At 38.8% G+C, this 25,922-nt stretch overlaps 1 protein-coding gene across 1 annotated transcript in view; it reads left to right on the forward strand.

Moving 5' to 3' along the window:
- DDAH1 (dimethylarginine dimethylaminohydrolase 1) overlaps positions 1–25,922 on the forward strand; it is a 129,831-nt gene that overhangs the window by 99,785 nt on the left and 4,124 nt on the right. The window contains exons 3-5 of the mRNA XM_045547623.1: positions 4,694–4,767; positions 5,590–5,709; positions 25,314–25,457. Coding sequence (XP_045403579.1) covers positions 4,694–4,767; positions 5,590–5,709; positions 25,314–25,457 — 338 coding nt within the window. The remainder of the gene's footprint in view (positions 1–4,693; positions 4,768–5,589; positions 5,710–25,313; positions 25,458–25,922) is intronic.

A 25,922-nucleotide genomic window follows, 5' to 3' on the forward strand; every position in this document is an offset into this window, starting at 1 on the left:
GGCAAAAATTGTTTCAATCCCATTTCTTTTAAATAGACATCAACTTACCTCTACTTTTATTTATCTATTTTTGTGAAATATAGAATATATAAAAAAGAGTTATAAAATGTTTATGTATGGTTTAAAGACCAATAATAAAATGAACACCTGGGTGCCCACCTCCTGGCTTAAGAAACAGAACATTGCCAGGACCATAGAAGCCCCCATGTCGTCCCCCAACCTGTCCCTCCTCCCAGCTTCACGTAACCACTGCCCTCAATTTTGTGTTAATCATTGTTTTGTCTTTCTTTGAGTGTTGCCTCAATATATGTATTCCTAAATTGCATGTTGTTTAGTTTTGCTTGTGTTATAGCTTTATATTATTAGAGTCAGACTATATGAACTCTAGTGTGATTTTTCTACTTTTGCTCTAAGTTGATATGTGTAGCTATAGTTCATTTCCAATGTTGTGTGGTACTCTGGTAAGAATACACCACAACGTATGCATTCATTTTACTGCTGGTGTATATTTGGAGGTATTTTGTTTGGGTTTTTTTTTTCTATTATCTTCAATGCTGCTATGTACATTCTTGTGTGTATCTCCTAGGAACATATATAAGATTTTCTCTAAGGTAAACACCTGAAAATGAATTTCAAGTGATACAGTACACTCTGATTTGCTTCAAAGAAATGGTTATATCATTTTCCTCTTTCATCTGTTGATGCAGTTAATTACATTAATTGATGTTCTGATATTTGACCAGTCTTGCATCCCTGGGATGAAAACAAACTTGATTATGATTTATTCCATTTTTAATACAGCACTGGATTTAATTTGCTATTATTTTGTTATGACTATTATTTCCATGGCCTATAATTTTTTCTTTCTTGTTATCTTTGTCTAGTTTTGGTAAAAGATTTATGTTAGCTTCATAAAATGTATTAGGGAATATTTCCTATTTTTCTATTCTCTGGAGTCAGTACTATTTGAATTGTGTATTCCTTGAATTTTGATAGAACTTACCTATAAACAGGCACTGGTGCTTTCTTTGTGGGAAGATTTTAAACTGATTGAGTTTCTTTATTATTAACATATGACAATTTAGGTTTTCCTGACTCAGTTTTGGTGAGTTCCATTTTCTAAGAGTTTATTTTATCTAAGTTTTCAAATGTTGGGTATAAAGTTATTCATGTCTTTGTACAATCTGTTTAAGCTTCACAGAAGCTATAGCTATATTCCTTTTTCATGTAATGTTAATTTGTGCATTCTTTCTTTTTTTTTCAGAGGTTTGTCAATTTTATTAATCTTTCTAAAAGACCAACTATTAGCTTTGTTGAACACTCTCTTTTAAATGTTTCTTTCTGTTTCTATCTTTATTTCCTTATTTTATTCTGTTCTTTTTTTTTCCTACTTCTCAAGTTGGAATTCTATCTCCTTATTTTGAAACTTCTTCTCTACTGTAAGCATTTAAGGCTATATACCTTTCCCTCCAAGTACTGCTTTAGCAGAATCCTTCTTGGTTTGAATGAATACTTTTGTTACCATTTAGTTTTAAATATTTTCTAATTTCTATTATGATTTAATTGGCTCATTAGTGGAAAATGATATTTTTAAAAAAACTTATTGACCATTATTACAAGTTTCTGGAGCACCAACTCATTACTCCAGTAACTGCCATGTAAAAGGAAAGACTCAAGCATTTAACCTGTCTTTCCTTTATGAATTCCCTTTCAAGCTGACCAAATACTTTATTGAGGAAAGATTTTCTTTACAGAATTCCAGCCAGTAAATGCAGATCTCTAATAAAATAGTAGATCTGTGCCGTGACCATCAAAGGATGTCAAAACCATTAAGTGAAATCTTGATGGAGAACTTTATAATGGGGGAATCAGGCTGATGCCACCTGAACCTACTGATCATTCTGTTATCACTAAAAATGTGGCAATCAGTCATGTACCCCGTGATATGACATAGTAAAGCTACAGCCCCCCTCTGAAGTAGTCCTATCAAAACAAAAAATTGAATGAGAATCTAATTAACCACCTACATGAAACTACCAGTTTATTGAAAATGCAAAGGATAAAGGAACATTTAAATGTTAAATGATATGAGGAAGTAATCAGCCAAATCCAGTCAGTAGGACAAATGGCCTGGTTTCTCCTATAAACCACTGAGGTAGGAAGGGGGAAAAAAACCCAAAACGTGAACTGGCATAGAAGAAAATGACACAAGAGATATAAAACCCAAATGAACAATTTTTAAAATATGTCAATTCCAGCATTTGAGTTGTTTCCATCAGGAAGGTCATTTAGGGGCTCTCATCCAACATACTGCCAGAAAAAGAAGGCCAGCTGACTTTAAAGAGAGAAGCAGCATGCTTTTCTTTGTATTTTCCTATCACACTTCAGTCTTTTAAAATGGAAATCATATGCATATTGCCCTATAAATTTGTTAAAACTTGCTTAGTTTTAACAAATTAAATATTTTTCTTAAAATTTTTTATAAATCAAATATATAAATTTATTTTCATCTTGAAAGAATTAAAGAAACTTGAGGTTTTTGATTGTAGCCGACTTTTTTTAACTGAGTAATACTTCTGTCAAGCAAATGGCCTCTCCCTGACTAAAATTTTGATATTTATGTAGTGAGTTTTCTTAAGGGACAACACAATCATACCATTAACAAAAAAAATTGTCATTGTGCCACAAAAGATTTCTGTGTCTGCTAACAGCAAAAGCCCTTGGAATTTGTCATAACATAATTTGACCTATGTTCTTTCATAAGGACATTGTGAAAATTAAAGTTATAACATTTGTAAAGTCTATCAACAATTCCTTCCACATGGCTACTCTTCTTCTAGTTTACCGTAATGTTTTGAGGCAAAAAGATATTGATTTCTCTTTGAATATTTTTTCCCACATTTTATGTGGAATTCTTTTCCAAAGAATTAAGGGAAGATGAGAATCCCCACATTTATGTATTGCCTAACCCCATCTACTATAATTGTTTGCATATAACTAAGAGGCCATTTTTATCTAGTATTTTGCCTCTAAGTAGAAAAACTGCAGAATTTCAGAAAAATCAAATAAGAAGAGAGTTCCATCCTCCAAAACATTTGCAGTTTGTAGATAGGTATCTTTTGATGGTTTGATTTGAAATAAATGATGTATAGTTTTAAAGACAGGGCTCTGAGAGTTCAAATCTGAAAACCAGTCAATCTAAACTCGCTTCACCCAGATGGTTTTTTCAGGCTTCATATGATCTTTATAAGAAAAGGGATCTGACCTTATCAAGAATGTCTAGTTGTTCTTTAAGGCAATAAAAAGATAGTTCAGTAAGGTCTCACTTAACACCATTGATATGTTCTTGGAAGCTGTGACTTTAAGCAAAATGACATATAACGAAACCAATTTTACCATAGGCTAATTGATATAAACAAGAGTTAAGTTCCTACCTCATATTTGCAGTCATGAAAACATCACCAAACTTCTAAATAAAGACCCAAAAATGCTTCTAATATTAAACATTGAAATAAATGTGAGATACACATACATTTAAGAAAGATGAATAAAAACAAGGGAATTATTTACCCAATTTCTGGTAAATCAGTGAGTGATGCCAGTTGGAATGGTGGTGGGTTAAGTCAAAGAATGACTGTTTGCAAAGCGAAAATTTTGAGGAGCTTCTCCTCCCGCCACACAGATCAAAAATAAACAATCACAAAGCTGAGCACTTTCATATCACATGATTTATTGTCGTGCATCTCTATAACAACCACAGACTTTATGAATTCTTACTTTACAATAATTTGTGTCCGATTCATTCATTCATTTTCCAAACTGCTTCTTCCAGTTCAGTCATGGGTAACTGGATCCTATCCCAGCCACTCAGGGACCAAGGCAGGCGCCAACCCTGGCCAGGACGCCATCCCTTACAGGGTGCACTCTCTCACACACCCACACTCACTCAGACTGGGACTGTTTAGACACACCAGTTCACCTAACACGCACAGCTCTGGGCCATGGAGGAAACCCATGCAGACATTGGGAGAACAGGCAGACTCCACACAGACAGTGGATCTGGGCAGAAATTGACTTTTTTTTCTCATGAACATTAAAACAAAATGATATTGAACAAAACAATGTTATTTAAGGGTCTGTTGTACTGCTAACTTGTCATTTCTACTACTTAAGTTCTGATTATAGATTATTAATGTGTTTAATTTTATTATTGCCTAAATAAAGAGTTCATTCTTTTTTTTTTTCCCTAAGATTCTTCAGGCTAAAAAAGTTCATTCATTATTGTGGTAAAATATACGTAACATAAAATTTACTATTTTTAAGTGTACAGTTCAGAGGCATTAACTACATTCACATTGTTGGGCAATCATCACCATCATGCATCTCCAGAACTTTTTTATCCTCCCAAACTGAAACTTTGTGTTCATTAAACAATAACTCCCCATTTCACCCTCCCACTAGGTCCTGGAAACTGCCATTCTACTTTCTGTCTTTATGAATTTGGAAAAGTTTATTTTTAAGGGCAATAGTTTGAAATCAGTTTTTTGTAAAGAGGGCAGGGGTCTCTTTAGTGAAGCTGTCCGCTGTGGAAGGAGAGAACTGTGTGATGCTTTAAGGTCGTTACTTATAGATAAAAGAAATAGTGGGCAGTCAGGTACCACCCACTCACTATGTTCCATGACATCTATTATAGGCAGAGAATTTTTTGTGGGCCTTTCCAAAAGGACAAATCAACGAGGTGCTGAAATCTTGGCTGATACTTTTAAGGTAAGTAAAGGATAATTTATGCCTGGTACAAAGTAATTACTTAATAAATATTCATAGCCCATTGAGTCAATGTGATGAGTAATGGTGTTTATATTTCATTGGCTTTGTAAAATAATTCCTAATATTTGTACATTTGCCAGAAGCTATTAAATTCATTTTTCTCAATAAAGCGGCTTCATTGGGCTACCACAGGAGCAACTAAGTTAGCATGGGCATCTTCTGCTTTCTCCCGATGTATAATCATGGAATCACCAGGCAGATGTTCCTGGCACAATTGACAGCTTTAAAAAAAATCTGGAAACCCAACTGACTCTGACACGAAATACGGATTTTTCAGATCAGAATCAGGGGTCCCCTGTACTTGAGTGCCTGCTCTGCCCTGGAAACTGTCCAAGGTATTGCACATACATCCTCGAGGTCCCTTTACTCAACTGATCATTAATAGATTGGATCTCCAGATTGCTTAGGAAATAACATAACTCCCAGGAAGCTCTGTTCCCTATGAGCATGTGAGGCTCAAGCTGAGCCACAGTTTGCACAGGATATTCAAACACACCCTCCCAGAGTAGCCCACTCCATAAATCAAAGAGCTGGCAAAGATATTGCCTTAGTCACACATCTGGAAGGAAGCTCTCCGCTTTCTTCTTAGATGCAGTCTTCGTTTAACTGGCAATACCCAAACCTGTGGGTCCCAGTTTTTCTTCCAGATATTCAGGGCCCCTGGCAGCTTTCAGAGAAGCAGGTGTGGTTCAGGCAAGTTTATAATAGGTTTTAGAATTATTCTGCAATACTAAATTGCTTGTTTTTCTGTTGTCTCCATAGGACTATGCAGTCTCCACAGTCCCGGTGACCGATACTTTGCATTTGAAGAGTTTCTGCAGCATGGCTGGGCCTAACCTCATTGCAATTGGGTCTAGTGAACCTGCACAGAAGGCCCTCAAGGTAACTACAAAACTGTGCTCCTTCTAAATGCAGCAGGCAGTGCCTGCCACAGGGTTTTTCTAATTCTGTCTGCTGGGTGAGCAGCAAGCAAGGTTGGCAGGGAGAGAACAGGCTGGTACTTGAGCTTCTGTGATGTGCACTGTTGTGACTTGGCATTCATCAGGAACCAGAAACACTTTCGTGTAGGAAGAACTCTTCATTGGGGAACCATTTTTGTCACACACCAGGTTTCCTGAAAGGCCATGATTCGTAATAATGAACACCAAACTCATCACAGTTATTCCCTCTGGGGAAAAGAGGGCAGGCCACCAGGTAGAGCTCCTTGTAATGTTTTCTCTCCAGTTGGGGAGTTGGTATGCAGGGTTTGTTGTATTATTCCTATCCTTTTGGTGTGTCTAGACTATTTCATAATCTTTCAGAAAGCCATGATTCAGAAGTACCTAGAAAGCTTAACTTCTTCATGTGCATTTGGAATAATTAAATTTTATGACAGGAAATTTCCTCATTTTATAGATGAGAATAGGAACACCCAGAAAAATTAGACTCGCCCAGTGTTACACAGCTAGATCGTGAGTAGAAGTTGTTGGTAATGAAGAAGACTTTCCGTTGTTATGGTGCTTCCCAGTTCAAAGACACTTTTCTTCTCTGTAACTTCACCCCTGTGAGGTGATCTGAACTCCCCCTAAGGGCAAAGACCATGTCTGTTTTGCTCACTGTCACACTCCTTGGTGCGTGGCCCATAGTGGGCCCTTAACACATCTGGTGAAGGGATGAATCAATGAACGAGGGAGGAGGTATTATCTCCATTTTGCAGATGAGAAAAGAGATCAAGTGACTCGCCCCAGGTCACAGGCTAATACTATACAGTGGGCAGGGACTGCAGCCCCTTCCTCCCAGCTGGTCTTGCACATCAACATACATGACTTATTAAAGGACCCAAACCAGAAACTCCTCTCAGGCAAAGAGAGTACATCTATGTGCCCCATGGCATACAGCGAGTTTGTATGCCCTTTCCGGTTTTTACTGTGCTAAACTTGGTGAGATTTGGCTGGACGCAATCATTGAGCTGAATTTCCCCTCCACATTGTCTGCAACTCCTGCAGCTAGCTCACCTGGACTTTCTTCCCCCTTTTCCCAAACCATATCTTTGATTGTATTTCTAGGGCATTTATTAATTGTTGCTGAACAATCTCTCAGAATGTGATTTGTATGATGGTGGTTAGAGAATGTCTTTTGTTCGGCTTCTTCCGGAAGGCTGTGTCAACTCTTTGCATATAAAAAAGATGGCATCTTGAAAGAAATCATTTGATGAATGGTGTCACTCAGGGGGTCTAGGAAGATGATTTTGCTCCTTAAGGACTAACTGTGGTAACTATCCATAGCAGGTAGGTTGGTCTGCACATGTCTGAAATGGATTACAAGGGAAGATGAGGGCTTAAGTTGGCTTATACCACACCTTTGTGTGTATTCGCAGAAAGAACCCCCTTCTGGGCAGACAAACTAGAAAAAGTAGCCTCTCTGCCATTCTACGTAGATTAAATACCTGACTCAAATAGCTTAGTCCCTACTTCAATAGGTCCCTAACTCAAAAAAAATAGTCTAGAGAAACTATAATAACATATAACAAAAGAAGAGGTAATACAATATGGTTAATTAGCACTGTTGTATAAAATAGGCCCTAACTGCTCTTCACAATTCAGAGAAGAGGTGTGGGCTCCCTGAGGGCTAGGTAATAAGAGAAAGCTTTGTGGAGAGAAATGGGGCTAGATGTGGGTCTTGAAGGATGGGTGGCATTTGGTAGGAGGGGATTCATGAGAGAATTCTCAGGTGAGGACTCAGCATAAGCACAGACTGAGCAAAGTACATTTATGAGATGTGAGCAAACCAGCCCCACTAATAAACAATTTTCATGTGGGCTTCTGGAGGTACCATTGGATGCAGGGCAGGTCTGAAGAGAAAGGAACTTAAAAGTGAAGAAGACAAGATTATCACCGTGAAGCTGGAGTCTGCGTGCCCACAGGTCTTTGAGCAGAAGTCTCTGCATTGCTTCAGAGATGTTGAACCAACATTCCTTTGACAGAAAAAAAAATTGGAGGGGAAAGACCCTGCAGTCAGAAAAAGAAAGCTAAGCCCCAAATCTATTGCATGTCTTGGCAACTTACCCCCATTTCTCCATTCATCCCTTCTCCTCCCATTGTCAAGTTCTCTAAGACCCCATCTCTTCAGGGCATCCTATGAGGACTTTATAGTCCTTCCTGTGAAGTTCATTTGAGTTAGTGTCAATAATGATATTCGTTCTGTTCTTGAAACCTTCTGTGTCAGAAGCTATAAATAATCCTCACCAGCTAGAAAAGCATTCTTTGGAGATCATATTTTCCATCAGCAAATGTACTGCCTAACCATGGGCCTGTGGATTTGGCAAATGCCCACCTGCTATGTTCCTAGCATCAAAAAAGTCCTCTTATCTTGTAGTGGAAGCAGGAGGACAGACTGAACCAGAGAGTGATGAGATCTCCCTGAGATCTCAGGTTGGAAATAGGTAGGTTGGTGAAACTCAAATTTAGCTGAATTGAGCTGCTTACTTATTTGAGCATAGTTTGGCTCCTGTATTATTAATAGAAGCATCAATAAAATTGATAATGGGTAAGGTCTATAACTGATGTGGAGATATAAATACTCTATGCTATTATAGATAGGCAGGAAGACAGATAGATGGTTAGAGACAGATACATAATTTACAAGTAATAAAAGTATCATTGGTTTTATTTTTCCCACTTACAGGTGAAAATACTGAGGTCTGATGAAGTAAGCATTTCAAGTAGGATCTCATGGTTCCAGAACCCTTACCCCAATTGCCCACCCCATTCTATACCCATTCTTTTTCGATTGGAAAACATTTACTGTGGATTGGTTCTAGCTGGGTTCCTTTCCTCCTCCCCTCTCCCTCCAACTATTTCCCCTCTTCTCATTTTTTGCTGATATCCAGGATCTGAACAGTCTCAGGAGAGGTGGAAATTTGGTCCCAGGTACCTATTTTTTCCCTTGCAAACTTTGATGTCTCAGTTCTTGCCTCTGTACAGAAGTCCCTGGCATCTCTTTAAAGGGCATATTTATTATTTAAACAAAGGTGATTTGTGCCTTCCTGTGCCACACAAGGAAAGCTTGAATACTTCCCACATCTGTCACTGCTCTCAGTACTTGATTCCTTCAGAGTCTAAAAACTACTTCTTACATATTCATGTAAAGCTGACAGCCAAAGGGTTTCTGGATAGTTTTATTGCATTTGAAACCTTTGTGATGGGTTGCAACCTATTCTTGGTTAATGAAATGAGTTCTTATGGAGATCGTCATCATACCTGTCTAGGTTATAGTAGATTTAATAGTGTGTGCATTGTATATTTAAATGAAATCATCCATCTAGGAAGATTTTGTAGACTCTCTGCTAAAAAGCCCAGAACACAGGGTGATTAGGGTGCCAACCTAGGGAAGGAAGAAAGGAATACATATTATCACTTCATTTAACCATCGATATGGCCAATGTACTGGAGGTTAGGTTGATTTGAACAAATTCTTAATGATATTTAACACCAAGTCTGATCCTAGAAATACTATTATTTAGCCAAAATCAGTCTTTAGAGCAACCTGCACTTTCTATAGTTTTCTCCCACACATTCCATCCTTCCCTTCATGCCCCTGGACAGCTACCACTTTCATCCTGCCCGTCTACCTACAAAAGAAAATAATGTAAGATAACTTAATTCATGCGCAGGCATTAGACCCATTTGTACTCTTCCAGAAGGAATGTTTCCCTTCTCAAAGATGAGAACTCCACTTGCTCCACAGCTGGAACTTCTGCTCACAAACATAATTTGAGCCAAAGAAGCCAACCTCCAAAGAATATATATTCTGTTCTTTCATTGGTATAAAGTTAAACAAGAGGCAAAACTATTCTGTACTGTTAGCAGACAGAATAGTGATTATTTTAAGAAGGAGGGAAAGAGTCATGGTCCAGAGAGCCACTTTGTATGTTATACTTTAATTTTTTAAAGTTTAGGAAAAATACACATATTACAGTATTGGACATGGGCTGTGATTGATTGACTTACAGAAATAATTCTCTAATAGCTAGATGTGTCTAACTCCCAAACCCTGCTTTACCCTCGACTTCATAAGGAGTAAATTTGTACCATATCTTACCTCGCTCTTTTTCTAGATCCATTCCCAAGTTGCCTTCCTTTCCAAGAACCTGGATTAATTACATGCTATCTGTCACAGGAGGACAGATTGTAATATCTGCCCTCAAGAGGGACTCGCAGTAATTCTCAGTAATGATTTTTAACTCAGTCTCCTTGGTAGCATTCAGTCTTCCAGTCAACTGGTGGGGGGGGAGAAGGAAAGATGAAGGAGGCTGGGGAAGAAGGAAGAAAGGAAGGGAAGGAGGAAGGGGGAGGTGGTAACCTTCAGCTGAAACTTGCCTGAAACTAATCAGAGGAAGAACCTGCGGCCCCACCTGGGAGGGACCACAGCACTGACCAGCAGGGGGGTTGTGCCATCTGCTGGCTGGGCTGCAGGAGGAGCTTTCTCACCTTACCAACCACATGCTGGAGACCAATTTCTTTGTTTTTGTTTTGTTTTGTCTTTAATTTTTTGAGACATTATATTTGTACATATTTATGGGGTATATCTACAGTTTTGTTTAGTGGCCTTTTAAATTAATAATTCTGTTCTTCTGTATCACAGTAAATTATTATCTACAAATACTTTTAATAAAAATACTATTAATGAAAGGATGTGGTAAGAAAAGAATTATGAGATCACCACTCCATTTTTTGGTGTCTTTGTCATGTAAATGGAGCTGAAATACAGTACAGTAGGTGGAATTCCAATGGACTTGTAATTTTAAATTAAAATGCTCACAATGCATCTCAATGGAAATGTCTTTTAGATTTCTTGTCTACTTCCCGAAATAGCTGACTGAATTTGTAAGATTCCTTGAATGAGGACTAGAGCTGCTTCATAGCTCATTTAAATTGCGTAGCACACAGCCTGTTTTTCTTTTGAATGACTAACTACATAATAGAGATCACTCAGACAGTATTTCCTCTTGTTTTGACTCAGCTTCAGCATTGATGTTTATGTCCAAAAATGTCCATGTTATTTTATAGATGGTCATATAAAAAATGAACATGGAAAAACCCTTAATGTGTTTGGATTTTGTATGTTTTTTATTGCCTGGAATTTCCTTTAATGACAATTAGAACAGCAGTAGCAAAACCCAAAAGACTAAATGAAAACCAACAAGTATCAACAGGGTGATTGAAATGGAAAAATAAAGACTTTGCATTTTTAGTTGTTGTCACGAGGAATTATAGTGTGTAGCCCCAAGATTTTCCACTTTGGATCTTTGCTATGAAAAGCATATTGACAATCCCCATTGTAGGTTTAATTTAGTCTTATTATCTGGTTGTCCATTCCAGTTGTATTCACCAGATCCACAAAACAATGATTTTTTTTTTTAAATCTACCATGCCTATATTAAGAAATTAAAACACAAAACCAAATAGCTTCTGAATTTGTAACAACTGTTTATACTCCTTTTCCTGGCAGCAGTTGCTTTATCTGACAATATTCCCAGAGCTGTATGCCAACAAGGCTAGGGTGGCCAAAATAAAATGCTTTGGCATAATGAGGCAATAAATAATTTGAAGCTGTGAGACCAAAACAGTCATGCTGAATTTTAGCACTAGTCCTAAAGCAGGAAGAAGGCAAAATTGGCCAAGTAGGAGAAAGGGAATAACGTGCTGTTTTTTTTTCTTTTGGGCTTTCAAGAAAATATCAAAGGAAAGAAAGGAAGAAATTATATTTAAAGTATAATACTATGCATTCTGTCCATTATACAATAGAATATCAAAAATTATTCAACTGACTCTAAGGGGTATTGTAGAGGTAATTCAAGCATCTGTCCAGAGGTTGGGCACATGGCCTTTTAAGGGGCCTTTCAACCCAAGACTCTTATATATGAAAGGAAAAGTCCATAAGTGACCTTAAATGAGTGGTTCCTAGTGAGAGGTGTGGTTTAAAATGATCTAAGGAGCTTCCTGAAAACACCATCCTGGGCTTACCTCAGAAAATTCTGGTGTTCTGGGTCTGGTATCTAACCTAGGCATCTGCATTTTTGAAAAGCTCTGCAGATGATTCTGATGCCCAGGCCAAGTTGAGAGCCACTGCCTTCAAGGATACTTGCCACCTCCAAACGCACCTAGCTTAGAATCCTGAATAATACGCACCTGAAGAAGTCAACCCCTATGTAATATAGGTGCAGAATAACATATTCCAATTAGAGTAGCAGTAAAAGTAAAGAAAGTGTCCAAGTTAAAGCCACAGAAAGCTGGAAGCTCCTTATCTTTCTGCTGCCTAAAATTCAACATTATATAATATAAACTTGAAATATAATACCTAACTGGTTCATAATTTGAATGCCATCATTCAATCCATTTGGCATGTGTAAATTCCTCATTAAAATATTCAAGTTACCAAAAATCACTAATGCAATTATCTTTTGAGAATAGGAAACTTGTGTTTGACTCATAGTTCCATACTTCCTCCCCCAACACACACACAGAACAACCTAACAAGAGGACCTGATCTTGATGTGTAAAGATTTGTGCCTTAAAGAAAAAAAAAATTAAATTTGACATCATTACTAATATTACTTACTTTTAAAAATAATCATATGTTGATTCTACTAAAGAAGCATAGCTGTCTGTGGGGCCAAAATGGCTATGAGGGCAAAGAAGAGAACTTAGAGTCCAATTCATGGATTGTCATTCTGGCTCTGCCTCCAGCTATCCCTGTGTGACCCCTGTCTCTTGTACTCAGTCTTCTTGAAAGAACAAAGTTGAATCCACTTCACTATGAAATCAGAGTGTTATTTCCTCCTATTGGAAATTTCATGACAGCAAGCCAAGGTGAAGGACTATGTCTTAAACAAAGGGGGGAGCAACTACTTGGTAAAAGGTAGCAACGGTATAAATATAAAGCACTAGCAATAAGGATTATTTCAAAGTGGGTTCACTGTAGACTCTCGACAGCTCTGATATTGTCCTTTCAATGCCTGCAAGTAATGGAACATCTTTATACCTGTTTGTGCGTAGCAACATTTCTATGCCTGTTTAAAGAGACCAAACCACAGAAGACTCCAACCTCATTCCGTTTTCTCAGAGGAAGCTTCAATTACATATATAACTATTAAGTTGGATATCTAACAAATGGCATGATTTTCTAATTCATACATAAAAATCTGATGGGGAAGGAAGCTAAGGTTGCCATAACTTCTTATTATTATCTTTTCTTCAAAAAGACTTTTAAAACTGCAATTAAAAAAAGATCACAATTGAACTTGAAGCTTGTGTTTCCTGAGCACCATACAGCAATAAGATTTACTGAGCAGCAGCTATATGAAAGATACTAGCCCAAGCACAGGGATACAGAGATGGGTGATAAATAATCTCTGTCCTCAAGGCTGCTCCGATTTGATTTAGCTGGAAAAACAGGAGAGAATATTAAAAGGTTAGTATGGTCACAGTGCAGCACAAGCTAAGTGCCTATTAAATGGCTCAGCGTCCTAGTAAAGGTGGTAGGAGTTCTGAGGAGGGAGTGGTCACCAGAGGCAAGAGTCCAAGTCTGAGTGGACCTGAACAAACATGAGCCATAAGCTGGCACAAAGGAGCAGTGGTTGTTACAAACAGGACAACCTGGGGGGATATCTATTCTATAATAGACAATGGCTGGGTGGGGGCTGTGTGCAGGGAAAGAAGGGGTTTTCTTATCTTCGGGCTGTTGGAGTGGGACACACAAAATTTTTTAGCAGAGGTGTAAAATCTGAAGGTGTTCTTTCAGAAAGAGCTGTCTGGCACTGTGCCTGTAATGATTTAGCAAGAATAAAGATTACTCGAAAACAAGTTAGATGCCATCACAAAGCCCATGAATAAATGAGAGAAGGATCTGGGCTAGGAAAGTAGCCAGGAAGGTGGAAATGGCAGTGCAGAAAGTAAGGCCCATTTAGAGAAGTAACAGAATATTGTGATTGATCTTAAAGGGAGAAAAAGAGATCAGATCCACACTTTGACAGATAATTACAGAACTCCTGTTCTGTGCCAGGCACTGCAGTAGGCCCTGGGGGACACAGATAAACAAAATGACTTAAGAAATAACTACCAGAATGCAGTACCCTTGGTAGAATTTTTGGAAGAGAGTTCATACTCTTCCTGACCCCACAAACTGAGTTCTCCCCATCTTTCTACAAAGGAAAAACCATTGGCGGATTTCAATGACCTAGATTCACATTTTGGGAACTGAGTGCTACTCAGACACGTCCAACTGACAGCAGCTCTGGTAGGCGTCCGACGTCTAAGCCTGTAAGACACTAACGGGGTTGGCTTCCATTGCAGTTTCCACTGGCAGCAGTGGAATCAGTGCGCATTCAAATTTGGAGTCTCTGTCCTTTATCCTTTTCCACTTGTTTTTATCTGTGCTCACTCTCAAGGCCCACCAAAAAAACACTTCAACAATATTTGCATGCCCCCCCGTCTCTCACAGTGCCAGATTGTTTCTTGGCTAAATTGATTTTGGCAAAAGATTAAAAAAAAATCCAGGATGATTTCTGTTTCATGGGCTGAAATTGCACATCACAGCATGACCTACGTGATACTCTCGGTCATGCCAACACGAGTACCTTTGGTGTTGACGGGATTAGCAAATGTGTCAGTTGAGCTGGAAGGAAGATAGTTGAGTTTTGGGTTACTGTTTCTCTGTGGAAATCACATGTATTAAATGCCGTAGGTGTTGATGAGTATCCTATTGCTTGGCTGAAGGTTAATAAAGCATAGGGTAAGACATAGACACGAAATTAGAAGTGACATTTTGACCATGAATTTTTCTCCAGCTTCTGGGGAAAACTTCTCCACTATCCGACACAATGCTAGGATTTGGACCATTCTTAAAAATAGTGACATGGAAGAGAAACAAATTGAAAGTAAATTTGCTACCACCCTCCTGCAAAATCATCCCACTAACATTGCCCTGCTCTTAATAATCACTTATTATTTTTCCTTGTTTTCATCGCCCAAAATATATTAGTCCAATAATCTTTAAGAATATTTCTAAGTCCCATTTTCAGTTATGTTCATTGGATGTTTCTGTTGCTGCTGCTGGGTCCTTGTATAACTCATCTGTCTATAAATGTAGAAGGTAGCTTTGGAGATAGGGTACAGCAGCCAATCCCTTTTGTCTCTTTCTGAAGTGAAACCAAGTTCAAAGCTGTGACTGCACACCTGAAGGTGACTTATAGTTACTGGGTTCAAAAAAAAAAAAAGCAATTAGAAGCTAAATGAAAGGTGCTCAATCTATTATATTTTGTGTGTGTGTTTCTAATCATTCATTTCTTTTTTATCCACACCTGGCAAATGATAAGAACTGAATATAGATCAGCTATTAGCAGTTCTACTCTCAATAGCAGTAAAAATACCTTTTAGGCATGAAGATCATGTTAATTTAAATACTCTAAGTTAGTGGTCCTCAAACTTTAATGTACCCAAGATTCACATAGAGTACACATTTAAAATGCACATCCCATTCCTGGGGTTCACCATGAGAAATTCTGATTCGAGAAGAGTGGGATGGAGCCAGGAACCACTGCAGGATTCTGATGCAGGTAATCCACGGACCACACTGTGAGAAACACTGGCCCTGTCTGGAGTTGTTCCTACGTTAGCATGTGAGGGCAGGGAGAGAAAATTCATTCCTAAAGCAAATTGCTATGTCCTTGAACAGAAGATGCCACCTGAAATCATTCGGAATAATATCATATTGAGTAAAATAACTGGCACTTTAGAGAAATAGCTCTCATGTAAAGGAAAACCAGCGTAACTCTCCTAGAGTATTGAAATACAAATGCTTATGAAGTGCTAACTTTTCTCTAACATGCTGTGTCTTTTTAGGAAGAAATGCTTACAGAACGAAAGGTTTTCCTTTCAGTGTTTTCCATACAGTGCCTTTCTCTGTGTTGATAACATATATGTCTTAGAGTACAGTGTATCTGTAGTGAGTTCTTATTCTGCTAATTCTCACCAGGCACATAGTCCCTCAGACTTGATTAGAAAAGTCTGCCTTCTTTTCGAGCTCTGAATTTAGCAACAAACATGATGCTAAATTCTATGTGTAGGGATAGTGGCAGGGGGAAGGAAACCCTTATCTCTGTCTGGGTAAGAATTGTGTCTGGTCCCATCCCTGAAGCTTGTTAGGGAGAATTTGAGGAGGGTTTCTGGAGAGCAACCAAAGCTGATTACAGTTGGAGATTCAGTGACCAGTATTGATTGCACAGAAGGATGTGGCACAAGGGCCGATGGGTGGCTCTTCTTTGCTCTTCACTGAAGGCTAAACTCTCGTGAGTGTGTCCTATAAAGGAAAGTGCACCAGCAGAGACTTTAGGAGGGCTTTAAGAGTTGTTAAAATGCTGAAAGATGGGTAGAGTGGGGAGGAAAGAGGACTTTAACTTTTTTTTTTAAGTTAATTCCATTGAGATTTAATTTCCATACAATAAAATTCACAATTTTAAATGTATAATTCAATGAGTTTTGACAAGAGTATGCCGTTAAGTCCAATAGAACTTTAACTTTTCACATTTGAATCTTTTATAAGAAACTTGTGTTTTGTAACAGTTTAATAACTAAAAAACATGTTTTTAGAAGAAAGTTTGAAATTATATAATCATACCTCACCTCATTTCATCAAAGATACATAAAATATAGTAAAATAACATAACTAGAAATAGAAGGGAAAGATGAGATAAAAGGAGGAACAAGAGTAAGGATTTAAATTGGAGCTGAGTGAGAGAATGCACACCATGAATTCTCATTTCATTTTTTAGCCATAGAACAATTGGACTTTAAGTTTCCAATCAGTCAGTGTAAAAAGAAAAACCCAATCATCTTTTCTTGTATGGTTGAGAGCCTCAGTGAATGTAGGCTCCTATTTAGCAAATCCAATTTGCCATCCTGCCTTCCAAGTATTTATGATATCTTATGCCATCAGGGCATTTTATAAGCTCATTGAAGGTTAATCTAAAGACTGCCCATGAGGAAGCAAAAGTTACGTGAGCCAAACTTTAAAGCTAAAGTTATCTATGGTATTGACAAACAGGGTGGAGAGCAGCGTAGGGTAACTTTCTCTCAGTGAAGTCCAAGAACCAAGGCTCATAAAACTACAAAGTCTCAAGAATAGGACAGTTATGCTGTAGCCAGTTCCTACCAGCTTACAGGAGCTAACAATTAAATTTTCAGGAATTTTGCAAGCTAGCTGTTAAATTGCCATTATTAAAAATTAAATCATGTACTCTTACAATTAAATTATATTAAAAACTAAGGTAATAAATATTTAAAACTCATCACTTCTTAATTAACATTACTGCGTTTTACCATTAGCTGTGCTCTTGAGGTTATTTGCACCTGTGGTGCCTCTGTGGTGGTAGTATTCTGTATCAGCGTGTCACTGCACGTCTCTTCCCAGTTCCACATTCAGTGATGTCATGGTGGTAGTTCCAAATTGGCCATGGTGGGAGTGTTTACACCACTGGCATCAGCAAATACTACAGATCTGATGTATCATTTTATTGATTTTCTAGACATAAGTTATAGAAAAAATTTTAATAATGCAAGTTAAACTTACAAATATATTGTCTTAGGAGACGGGGATTTTTATGGAAGGAGAGTAATATGTTACCATGGACTAATTATGTGATGGAAATAATACAGGGAAAATGGTGGTTACTTTTGCCATTTGAATGGTGATAGCTGTTGTGTAGCAAAGATTGACCAAAAAAACCAAAAATTCTTGAAATTGAAGACAGAAGAACCAGAATAGCATGTCTTGAATAGGAGTCACATTTAACTGCTGGCATTACATTTTGCTTCTATTTATTCAGCATGTATTATAATTATCATGTTTTAGTTAATAAAATGGAATCTTTTTTCATAACAAAAAAAAGTGTGCTGTGTGTAGCCATTACAATGACATTGAGGGAAAAATAAGGAAATATTTTTCCAGGATTCAAAAACTACTATGCAGTTCAGGCTGGGTGCAGTGGCTCATGCCTGTAATCCTAGCACTTTAGGAGGCTATGGCAGGAGGATCCTTGAGGCCACTTTTCTGCTGAATTCCAGCATTCTCTCTTAGATGTTCTATTCAAAGTGTGATTATCTACTTGCTATTTCGGTTCTTTGTAGAGGAGGCAGGTGTCTGGTACCTCTAGTCTGCCGCCTTGAAGCCCTTCTCAGGCTGTGTTCATTTTGAACTAATCTGTGGACAGACTATAAAACATGAAAATATGATATCAGTTCTAGAATGTTCTCCACAGCCATATTGGCTCAGCCAACAGGATTGCCAGGGCTTGATGTCTGATATATTGTCAAGCTCTCAGTGAACTCCTGATGGACAGATAAATGAATGAATGATTTTAGATACCCAGTGGCAATGACAAGTGTGCTTGTGTATCATATACTGTATATCTCAATAGATTCTATAATCAGTTGCTTTTAACTTTGGTTTAGTTTTGATATGTTAAGATGAGAACAAGTGTATATATCATAGGAAGATCAATTATGAGTGACTCAAAAATGTGCTTTGAATATTTCCCTTACATCTCTAACTACTTTCTATACATCCTTGCTTCAGTATTTGACCAATAAGTCCTAAATTGTCATGTGAAACAACATAGCCCAGGATTGTTGGACTTTTTTTAACATAATTGCTGTAATACAAAGAAAGAATGAGTAAGAAGCAGGAGAATGGTTCTGCTTTGCAGACCTTCGGATGAGAAAATTCCCAGAAGTGTTGGGAACTGCGGGAAATGCCTGGTTGTTAATGCAACTAGCCATGCGGATTCTCTTGGGCTGAAAGCCAGACAGTTCCCACTCTGTTTTGTGACAGCTCCACTCTGGAGAGCAAGGCCAGTTCCTCCAAATGAGCAGCTGTGCAACAGACCATGACGACATAGCCAGGATGATTCTCAGAGCCGTTTTCTCTCTACGGCTACATGCCTTCTTCATTAAGGAGGTGCCTATGATAAAAGTGAGGTTAACTTTCTTTTTACTGCTGGCGTACCCTTCACATACTTCTCCTGCCTTATATCATAGGTCTTCACCTCCTGAAGGCAGAGCCTGCGACTAAATTACCTTTGCATCTCTTCCCTTTCCCACCTCGCACCGCCATCATGCCTAGCCCAAAGGAGGCACTCCGTAAAAGATTGTTGAATTGAATCAAACACCAATTGTATCCAATCCCAACAATAATCACTGTAATTATTTTACACAAAATGCAATCGTTCCTTTGGCAGAAGTCGGAAAAGGCATTTGGAACAGCAACTTGACTTTTCAAATCATCCCCCCAAATCCTGTAGAACTCATGTGTATTATTCAGAGTTTAGTCTGGGGCCTCTCAGGATATAGCGTAATCTGCTCTCAGGGAGAGGAATTTGTAGTGACGTGTAGAGGGTTTAGGGGCTTTCTCCTTTCCGTTCTGGCTTGGGGCACAGTGAAAAGCAGGAAGTACAGTCCCCAGGGTTAAAAGAACACTTCACATAGAGTCTGGAGCAATACCACCTCCTCCACGCTTTTTTAGGAAAAAAATGTTGGAACATAGAACTAAGCCCAACAGCTGCATTCTCGGAATATTTGAAGTGATGCTCATCTTTGAACAAAGGCTCTGTGCCTCCACAAAGGGGAAACAAAACCTGTTCCTTGGCCTCACTGTGGCTGGGTCCTCAGGAGCTTGAGCTCTTTGAGGTGATGTCCTGCCAGGCGGGATATATGAGCACATCCTCTCAGTGCCCGTTAGGACACAACAGGGGAAAGATGTTAGAAAGTGATGTAGTCTCCCTGAATCTTTCTCTGCGTGTTCCCCGCCAAATGGCCAGAGCCCTGCATGGTGTATATACATGTACCTGCTGAGCTAGCTACAAACAAATGGTAAGCTGTCTTCTTCAGACAATAGCAACATATAAGACAAAGGAAAATGATCATTGTGACAGGAAAAGAGAAACCTGTTCTTTGTCCCAAAAGACAGAAACTCTTTGTGTTTAGAATAAGCACCTTAAGCTTTTTCATGGGGGAAAAATGTATTTCTTGTTTATTATCTACAAGAACCACTTCATAAATTCTTTTCATTTAGAAAGACTACGCCTGACATAGCTTTGGTATTTTTCTTCTTTCTACAGTTGAGCGGAACCACTCACTGCTCAAATGGGGCCTGTTCATTATTGAAAGTCATTTCTTTTGGCATGCTTTTAAATCTGTCTTAAAATGATAACCATGGGGTCTTGATAAATTAATTGAAAAATGTCTCCTATGGTGACTTGGGTGGTTTTGCTGAGACATTTTAACAGTAACTCTCAGTGAAATTTATCAGTGAATTACTTCATATATTCCCAGCATTAAATTATTTCCCCACTAAGGGTATTATAATTCCCTTCCTCCGAGTAATGAAAAAAATGAAGCCATCCTCAAACAATTCTAGGTTGGGTACTAGCCAATTATCAGTAGTTTTAGGAATGCCCCCACCAGAAGCTATAAATTATGAAATATAAGGCTCAGAAAAGGTAGAAGCATTAAAGAGTGAGGCAAAATAGTGATTAAAATTTCAAATAGATGCTAGTACCTGAAGAGCAACAAATCAAATAGGAACCAAGGTGGACAGAGGATTGTTCACTCAGGAGGTGAGGTGGGGGCTTGAGACACAACAGGGCTAGAGCCAACCAGAAAGGAAATCTCTAGTCCCTGTTACTCCAGTGACACTTGGCACTGTCTGGGGTAGGCACAATTGGAGAGTTTAGTTTGTTCCCTCACTAAAAAACAAGAAGGCAGCGCTGATAACAATCCTTGATATCACTTCCTCTGGAATGTACAGCATTCCATGTTTCTGCTTTGCAGTCACCACCGGACATGCATGAGTCAGACTGAGAGGTGGGGGTTTGCCCAGACTGCTTATGGATCCAGTGAGCAGAGTCAGGCCTGAGGGATGTGGTCTTGCCGTGCTTCCTTCTCTTCCAACTCATCTTGTACCAAGAGGCGTGGGTGACTTTTTAATCTATGGATAAAGAGTGCAATGAATCCTCTGTAGACCATGAATTAAATGGCAAACCAACTAGCAATTAGCTGGTGCTTATGAATGGTGGGAGTACCTACCCTGAATGTGTTGGGCCAAAATATGCTACCCACAGTTCTCCCAATCTCATAGAAAATTGAGTCAATGGGAATAGTAGATTTCCTGGATTTTTTGTTTGTTTGTGTCTAGGCTTAACCAGGTAGCAGTGGCTGTGCATACCATATTAAAAGGACCTCTCAGAGGCCCTCAGATCACTGGGATCCCACGAGTAAACGTCTGGCTCAAAGAATGGTCTCCCCAGTAGTCTGGAAGAAATCCTGAACTTCTCGGGTAATCTAGGTCCAATTCATGTGACAAGATGACCATCTGGTTCTTACTGCAAACATGAAGACTGACCATCTTGGTCTACCTTTAATAGCACACAATAAGCAGAGATTCAGACATAGCATAATCCCATTCCCTGCACCTGGAAAGAAGCAGGCTAGCCAGACTGCCCAAAGGCAACTGCTAAGAAATTTCACAAATTTTATCTGCCATCTTGCATATAGAGACAGCCCCACTTATACCCAGGAAGATGTCAATCTGCCCATTGGGCTTCTGGACTGTTTTACTAAATCAGGGTCCCAAAGGCTTATGTGTTCAGTTGATATACACAAAGTCCTTTCTTTCTTTCTTTGTTTTAAAGCCTGTAAGTGCTACAGACTCTCTAGTGAACCCAGGTACAACATTCCTATTATCTTACTTTGTCATCCAAAGTCATTTGAGTTAGGACCACAAAATATAGTGCCCTTCTGTATAGCTTTAAGAAAAAGACAAACCTTGGCCTCATTGATTTTAGCCAAGTTTCACGTTAAATAATGAATTGTATTTCTATTTCTGGACATAGACCTTATTTTATTTTTCTGAGAGAATTATTTACATATGTGATTGATCACATAGTTCACTATATCCTTTGAAAGGATGAAAGGAATGAAGAAATGAATCAATTAATTACAAATATATTTTGATCAGCTGCTATATGCAAAGTGACTCATGGCTGGTAAGGGAAAGAGGTAGGGGAACTTGCATCTATAACACATTTAATATGTGCTAGGAACTTGTGCTTAGCCCTTTATGTGTATTATCTGTTTGGGTTTTTAAAATAATCTTTAGGCCAGGTGTGGTGGCTCACGCCTCTAATCCCAGCACTTTAGGAGGCTGAGGCCCAGGGTTTGAGACCAACCTGGCAACATAGTGAGACTCTGTCTCTAAAAAAAAAAAAATGTTAAATTAGCCAGGTACAGTGGCACACACCTGTAGTCCCAGCTACTGGGGCCGATGAGGCAGGAGGATTGCTTGGGCCCAGGAGTGTAAGGCTGCAGTGAGCTATGATTGCCCCATTGCACTCCAGCCTCGGAGACAGAGTGAGACCCTGTCTCTAAAAAACAAAAATAAAAAATAAATAAAATACAATAATCTTCAGAGTTACCGTATGGGCAATAGGTATAGCATTTTCATCCCATTTTACAGCTAACAAAATTGAGGCTTAGAGAGCTAAAGTGACTTTCCCAAGTCATACAATCAGTGCGTGGCTGAGCAAGCCTTCAGATCCAGACCTTTCTGACTCCAAATCCCATGCTCTGTCCACTCCTTTCTGCCTGGACCTGCATTCAAGGAGCTAGATGTCTGGTTGAAGAGAAAGAGAAACTGCACAAAAACTTTCATATTAAAATTCATCCTTGTTTTGAAAAAATTGGAAACTTTACAACAATTTTCTCTAGGGAATCTAGGCAGAAGGGATGCTTAAGCCTGCAATGCTACTGAATTATGTGTTGAACAGTGTAGGGCACAGAAAGAAAAAGGCTGAAAAAAAAACCACCATAGGAATATATGGTGAGTATATCTTACATGGTTGTAAGAATAAGGATTAACTTCCAAAACAGATTTTCTTAAGAATGAGAATAAAGGTCAACACTTCCAGAATAATAGACAGGATTGCAGACTGGAGGCTTGAACCTTATTTGTCTGGTCATGCTGTCATGAAATACTAGTATTTTATTAAGGTCTTATTATATACATTATGTTCATTTAACTTTCACAATAAGTATATGAAAGACTATTATTACCCCGATTTTATTGGTGAGGAAACCAAGAAGTTAAAAAAAAAAAATCTAAAATGTACACGACTACTAAAGGTTAGCACTGAGACTCAATCCCAGTTCTGGCTCCGGAGCTCATGGTCTTAATATGCTCCCTGCACACAATAATAAATGGAAGCTACTATAATTGCGTTTTAGAAGCAGCCAAAAAGAAAGTCTGCATAAGAAGTAATTAAATACCAATTCATAATAAAAGAGAGCTACTTGGGTCTGGATTTTTTTCTCTTAAGCTTCTTCATTTTATTTCTGAGCATATCTGTTTTATGAAGAGGGCTAAGTTAAATATGTTGCTGGTTTGCTTAGAAAAGTTAATCTTTAGGAGGAGTATCTTTAGCTTCTTAATTGCCCATATGTTGGAACAGATCTAAGGTTTCTCACTCACGGCTGTAAAGAAGGAGCCACTCTGCAGGTGATCCCCTCGGTGGGCCTATCCCTTCAAGGAACAGTTTAAATTAAAAAGTGCAAGAGAGATGTCCAGTCAAGTTCTTTAGCTACACCAAACTGCACCATGTCATAGTAGGATTACATATGAAAAATAATTAATGGTACTGCAAGAGAATAAGGAATAAGTGCCAAATGAGTGCAAAAAAGTAGACATTATGGCAGTTTGTAGGAGGGAGAGATCTGTTGCCCCTACAGGGGTCAAGAAAGAAAGCCAAGTGAGATGATTAAGAAAGGTTTGGAGTTGCACAGATCTTGGCTGAATCTATCTGTATGACCTTGAGCAAGTTATCTGACCTCTCTCAGTCTGGTTTCTCCAGCTATAAAATGGGAATTTTGAGGTTAGATAATAAATATAAAATGTTTAGTATGGTGCCCTGCTTGTTCTTACTGTAAAATAATTATTTATCAGTTTCCTCCATTAGACTGTAATTTCTTAGAAAACCACGTCTATGTCCTGTTCCTCTTTGTGTCTGTCAGCCTTTCCTACAGTGCGTAAGTTCATCCCCAGCCCTGATGTCTCCCTGTGTGCAAAGGGTAACAAGAACATCCATAATCAGATTGCTCCTGCCTCTCTCCACCCTGGACATATTCCACACTAGAAGTAAATGGTTTTTACCTGGTTGGTGAGGCAGGAAGGGCTTGTTGTATGTCACTCTTCACGTTCTCTTAGGAATGAATCCTCTACAGGAAGCATGCCATATCTCTTCTGCTCTTCCATACTGTAAATCTTACTGTTCAATGCCACCATGACTGAGTGGGCACGTCTGCCTAGTAATATGAAGTGCATTTCCCATGAATAATGAAGGGTAAAAGGAGATCTGGCTAGAAAGGTAGATTGGAACCAGATGGTGGAAAAGATCGTGTTATACCTTCCTGGCATGACATTTCAGCAGATTCCTTAAAATGTACAGATATTGATAAAGAATGAAAAGAGTCTACATGACTAAGCCCCGAATAATAATTGCTTTTGTTTTTGGTATTTGGATCTCTTTCCTGTTTGGGGGAGGGGAGTGTTGTTTTGGGGGGGGTTGTTTTGATTGTGCTGAGGAGGTAAGGGTTAGGTTTCAACATTTTAAATTTTGTGCAGAGTTCATTTTTGTGTTATCTTTTAAGTTATTTTATATTGAGGTACTGATAAACTCAGCATTTAAAGAATAGACCCGCTCAGTAAGTTTTTCTTCAATTGTGGTCCAGGGACCCTCTTCCTCAGAATTATCTGGAGGGCTTTCAAAATGCAAATTCCTATGCCTCACCCCAAATCTGCCAACCAGAATCCCTAGGGGTAAGGCCTGGGAATGTGATTTTATCATTCTCCCTAGGTAACTTTTATACTCATTGTATTAAGGGCATCACCTGCCAACAGACAGGTGAATTCAATTTAAATGTACGTGGAAGAGCAAACTATGGGTATGTGTGTTTGCATGTAGTTATTGCTAAATCAGATTATTGGCCATTCTGCTTACTGCCATGGTCCTTCTTTCCTATAGAGAGGGCAACCCTGCTCACTCACCCAAAGATATCATCAAAATCCCTGCCGGGCCCTTGTATATGTGGCCATTTTGTGTCTTATGGATAGGTGGAATGAACAAAAACTAGAAAAATAAAAGACAGCTTTAAAACCTTAAAAAAATAGACACAAACACATGCTTTAAAAGAACAACAAGACGAACCCTTGCAATTCTTCCAAAGACATAATTTAATCAGATTTTTCCTCTTCTGGTTGTAATTGGCTGGAGGTAATAGGCACTGGAACAGAGGAACGGTCTAAGGCATCGTTTGCTCGCTGGTATCCCACCACGCTGCCTCCCGTCTGCTTGCACGTGTGGGGAGTTGCTCTGCTTAGGCCTGTTTTGTTTCCCTTTGTAGATCATGCAGCAGATGAGTGACCACCGCTACGACAAACTCACTGTGCCTGATGACAAAGCTGCAAACTGTATATACCTAAACATCCCCAGCAAGGGGCACGTCCTGCTGCACCGGACCCCAGAAGAGTATCCAGAAAGTGCAAAGGTAAAAACCATCCCTCTGGCCACTGTGGCTGGGTAGGCCTCCCTAGGAATTCTTTCTTGACGAAGTGACAAATAAGGGCTTCTTTTTCCTCTATACATATCCAATCATTAAGAAAGCAGAAAGGATAATGTAATTTGGGACACGAGGAAAGTTTATTTAACTCCCTTTTCTCATTCATGTCATTGGTTACTCATGTATGCACAGTAATTGAGGCGATCGTGCCTGGTATTCAAAGCTTTTCCAGTAAGTACTCGGATGGCCCAAGTCTCTGCCCTCGCTCTGATTAAGTTTACGTTTCCACACTCAGATACTCATTAAGTATAAAGACCTACAATTAGATGATCAACTGTGTTATTTTCTGGCAAATCTGAGCTGCCCCTCAGAAAGGGTCATTTTTTTCTTATGGAAAAAGAGTATAAATGACCCAGAGTGGTAGGTGCTCATTGTCAGGGCTTCAAAAGAGGA

Source organism: Lemur catta, chromosome 3, assembly GCF_020740605.2.
Source record: "Lemur catta isolate mLemCat1 chromosome 3, mLemCat1.pri, whole genome shotgun sequence".
Taxonomy (NCBI): domain Eukaryota; kingdom Metazoa; phylum Chordata; class Mammalia; order Primates; family Lemuridae; genus Lemur; species Lemur catta.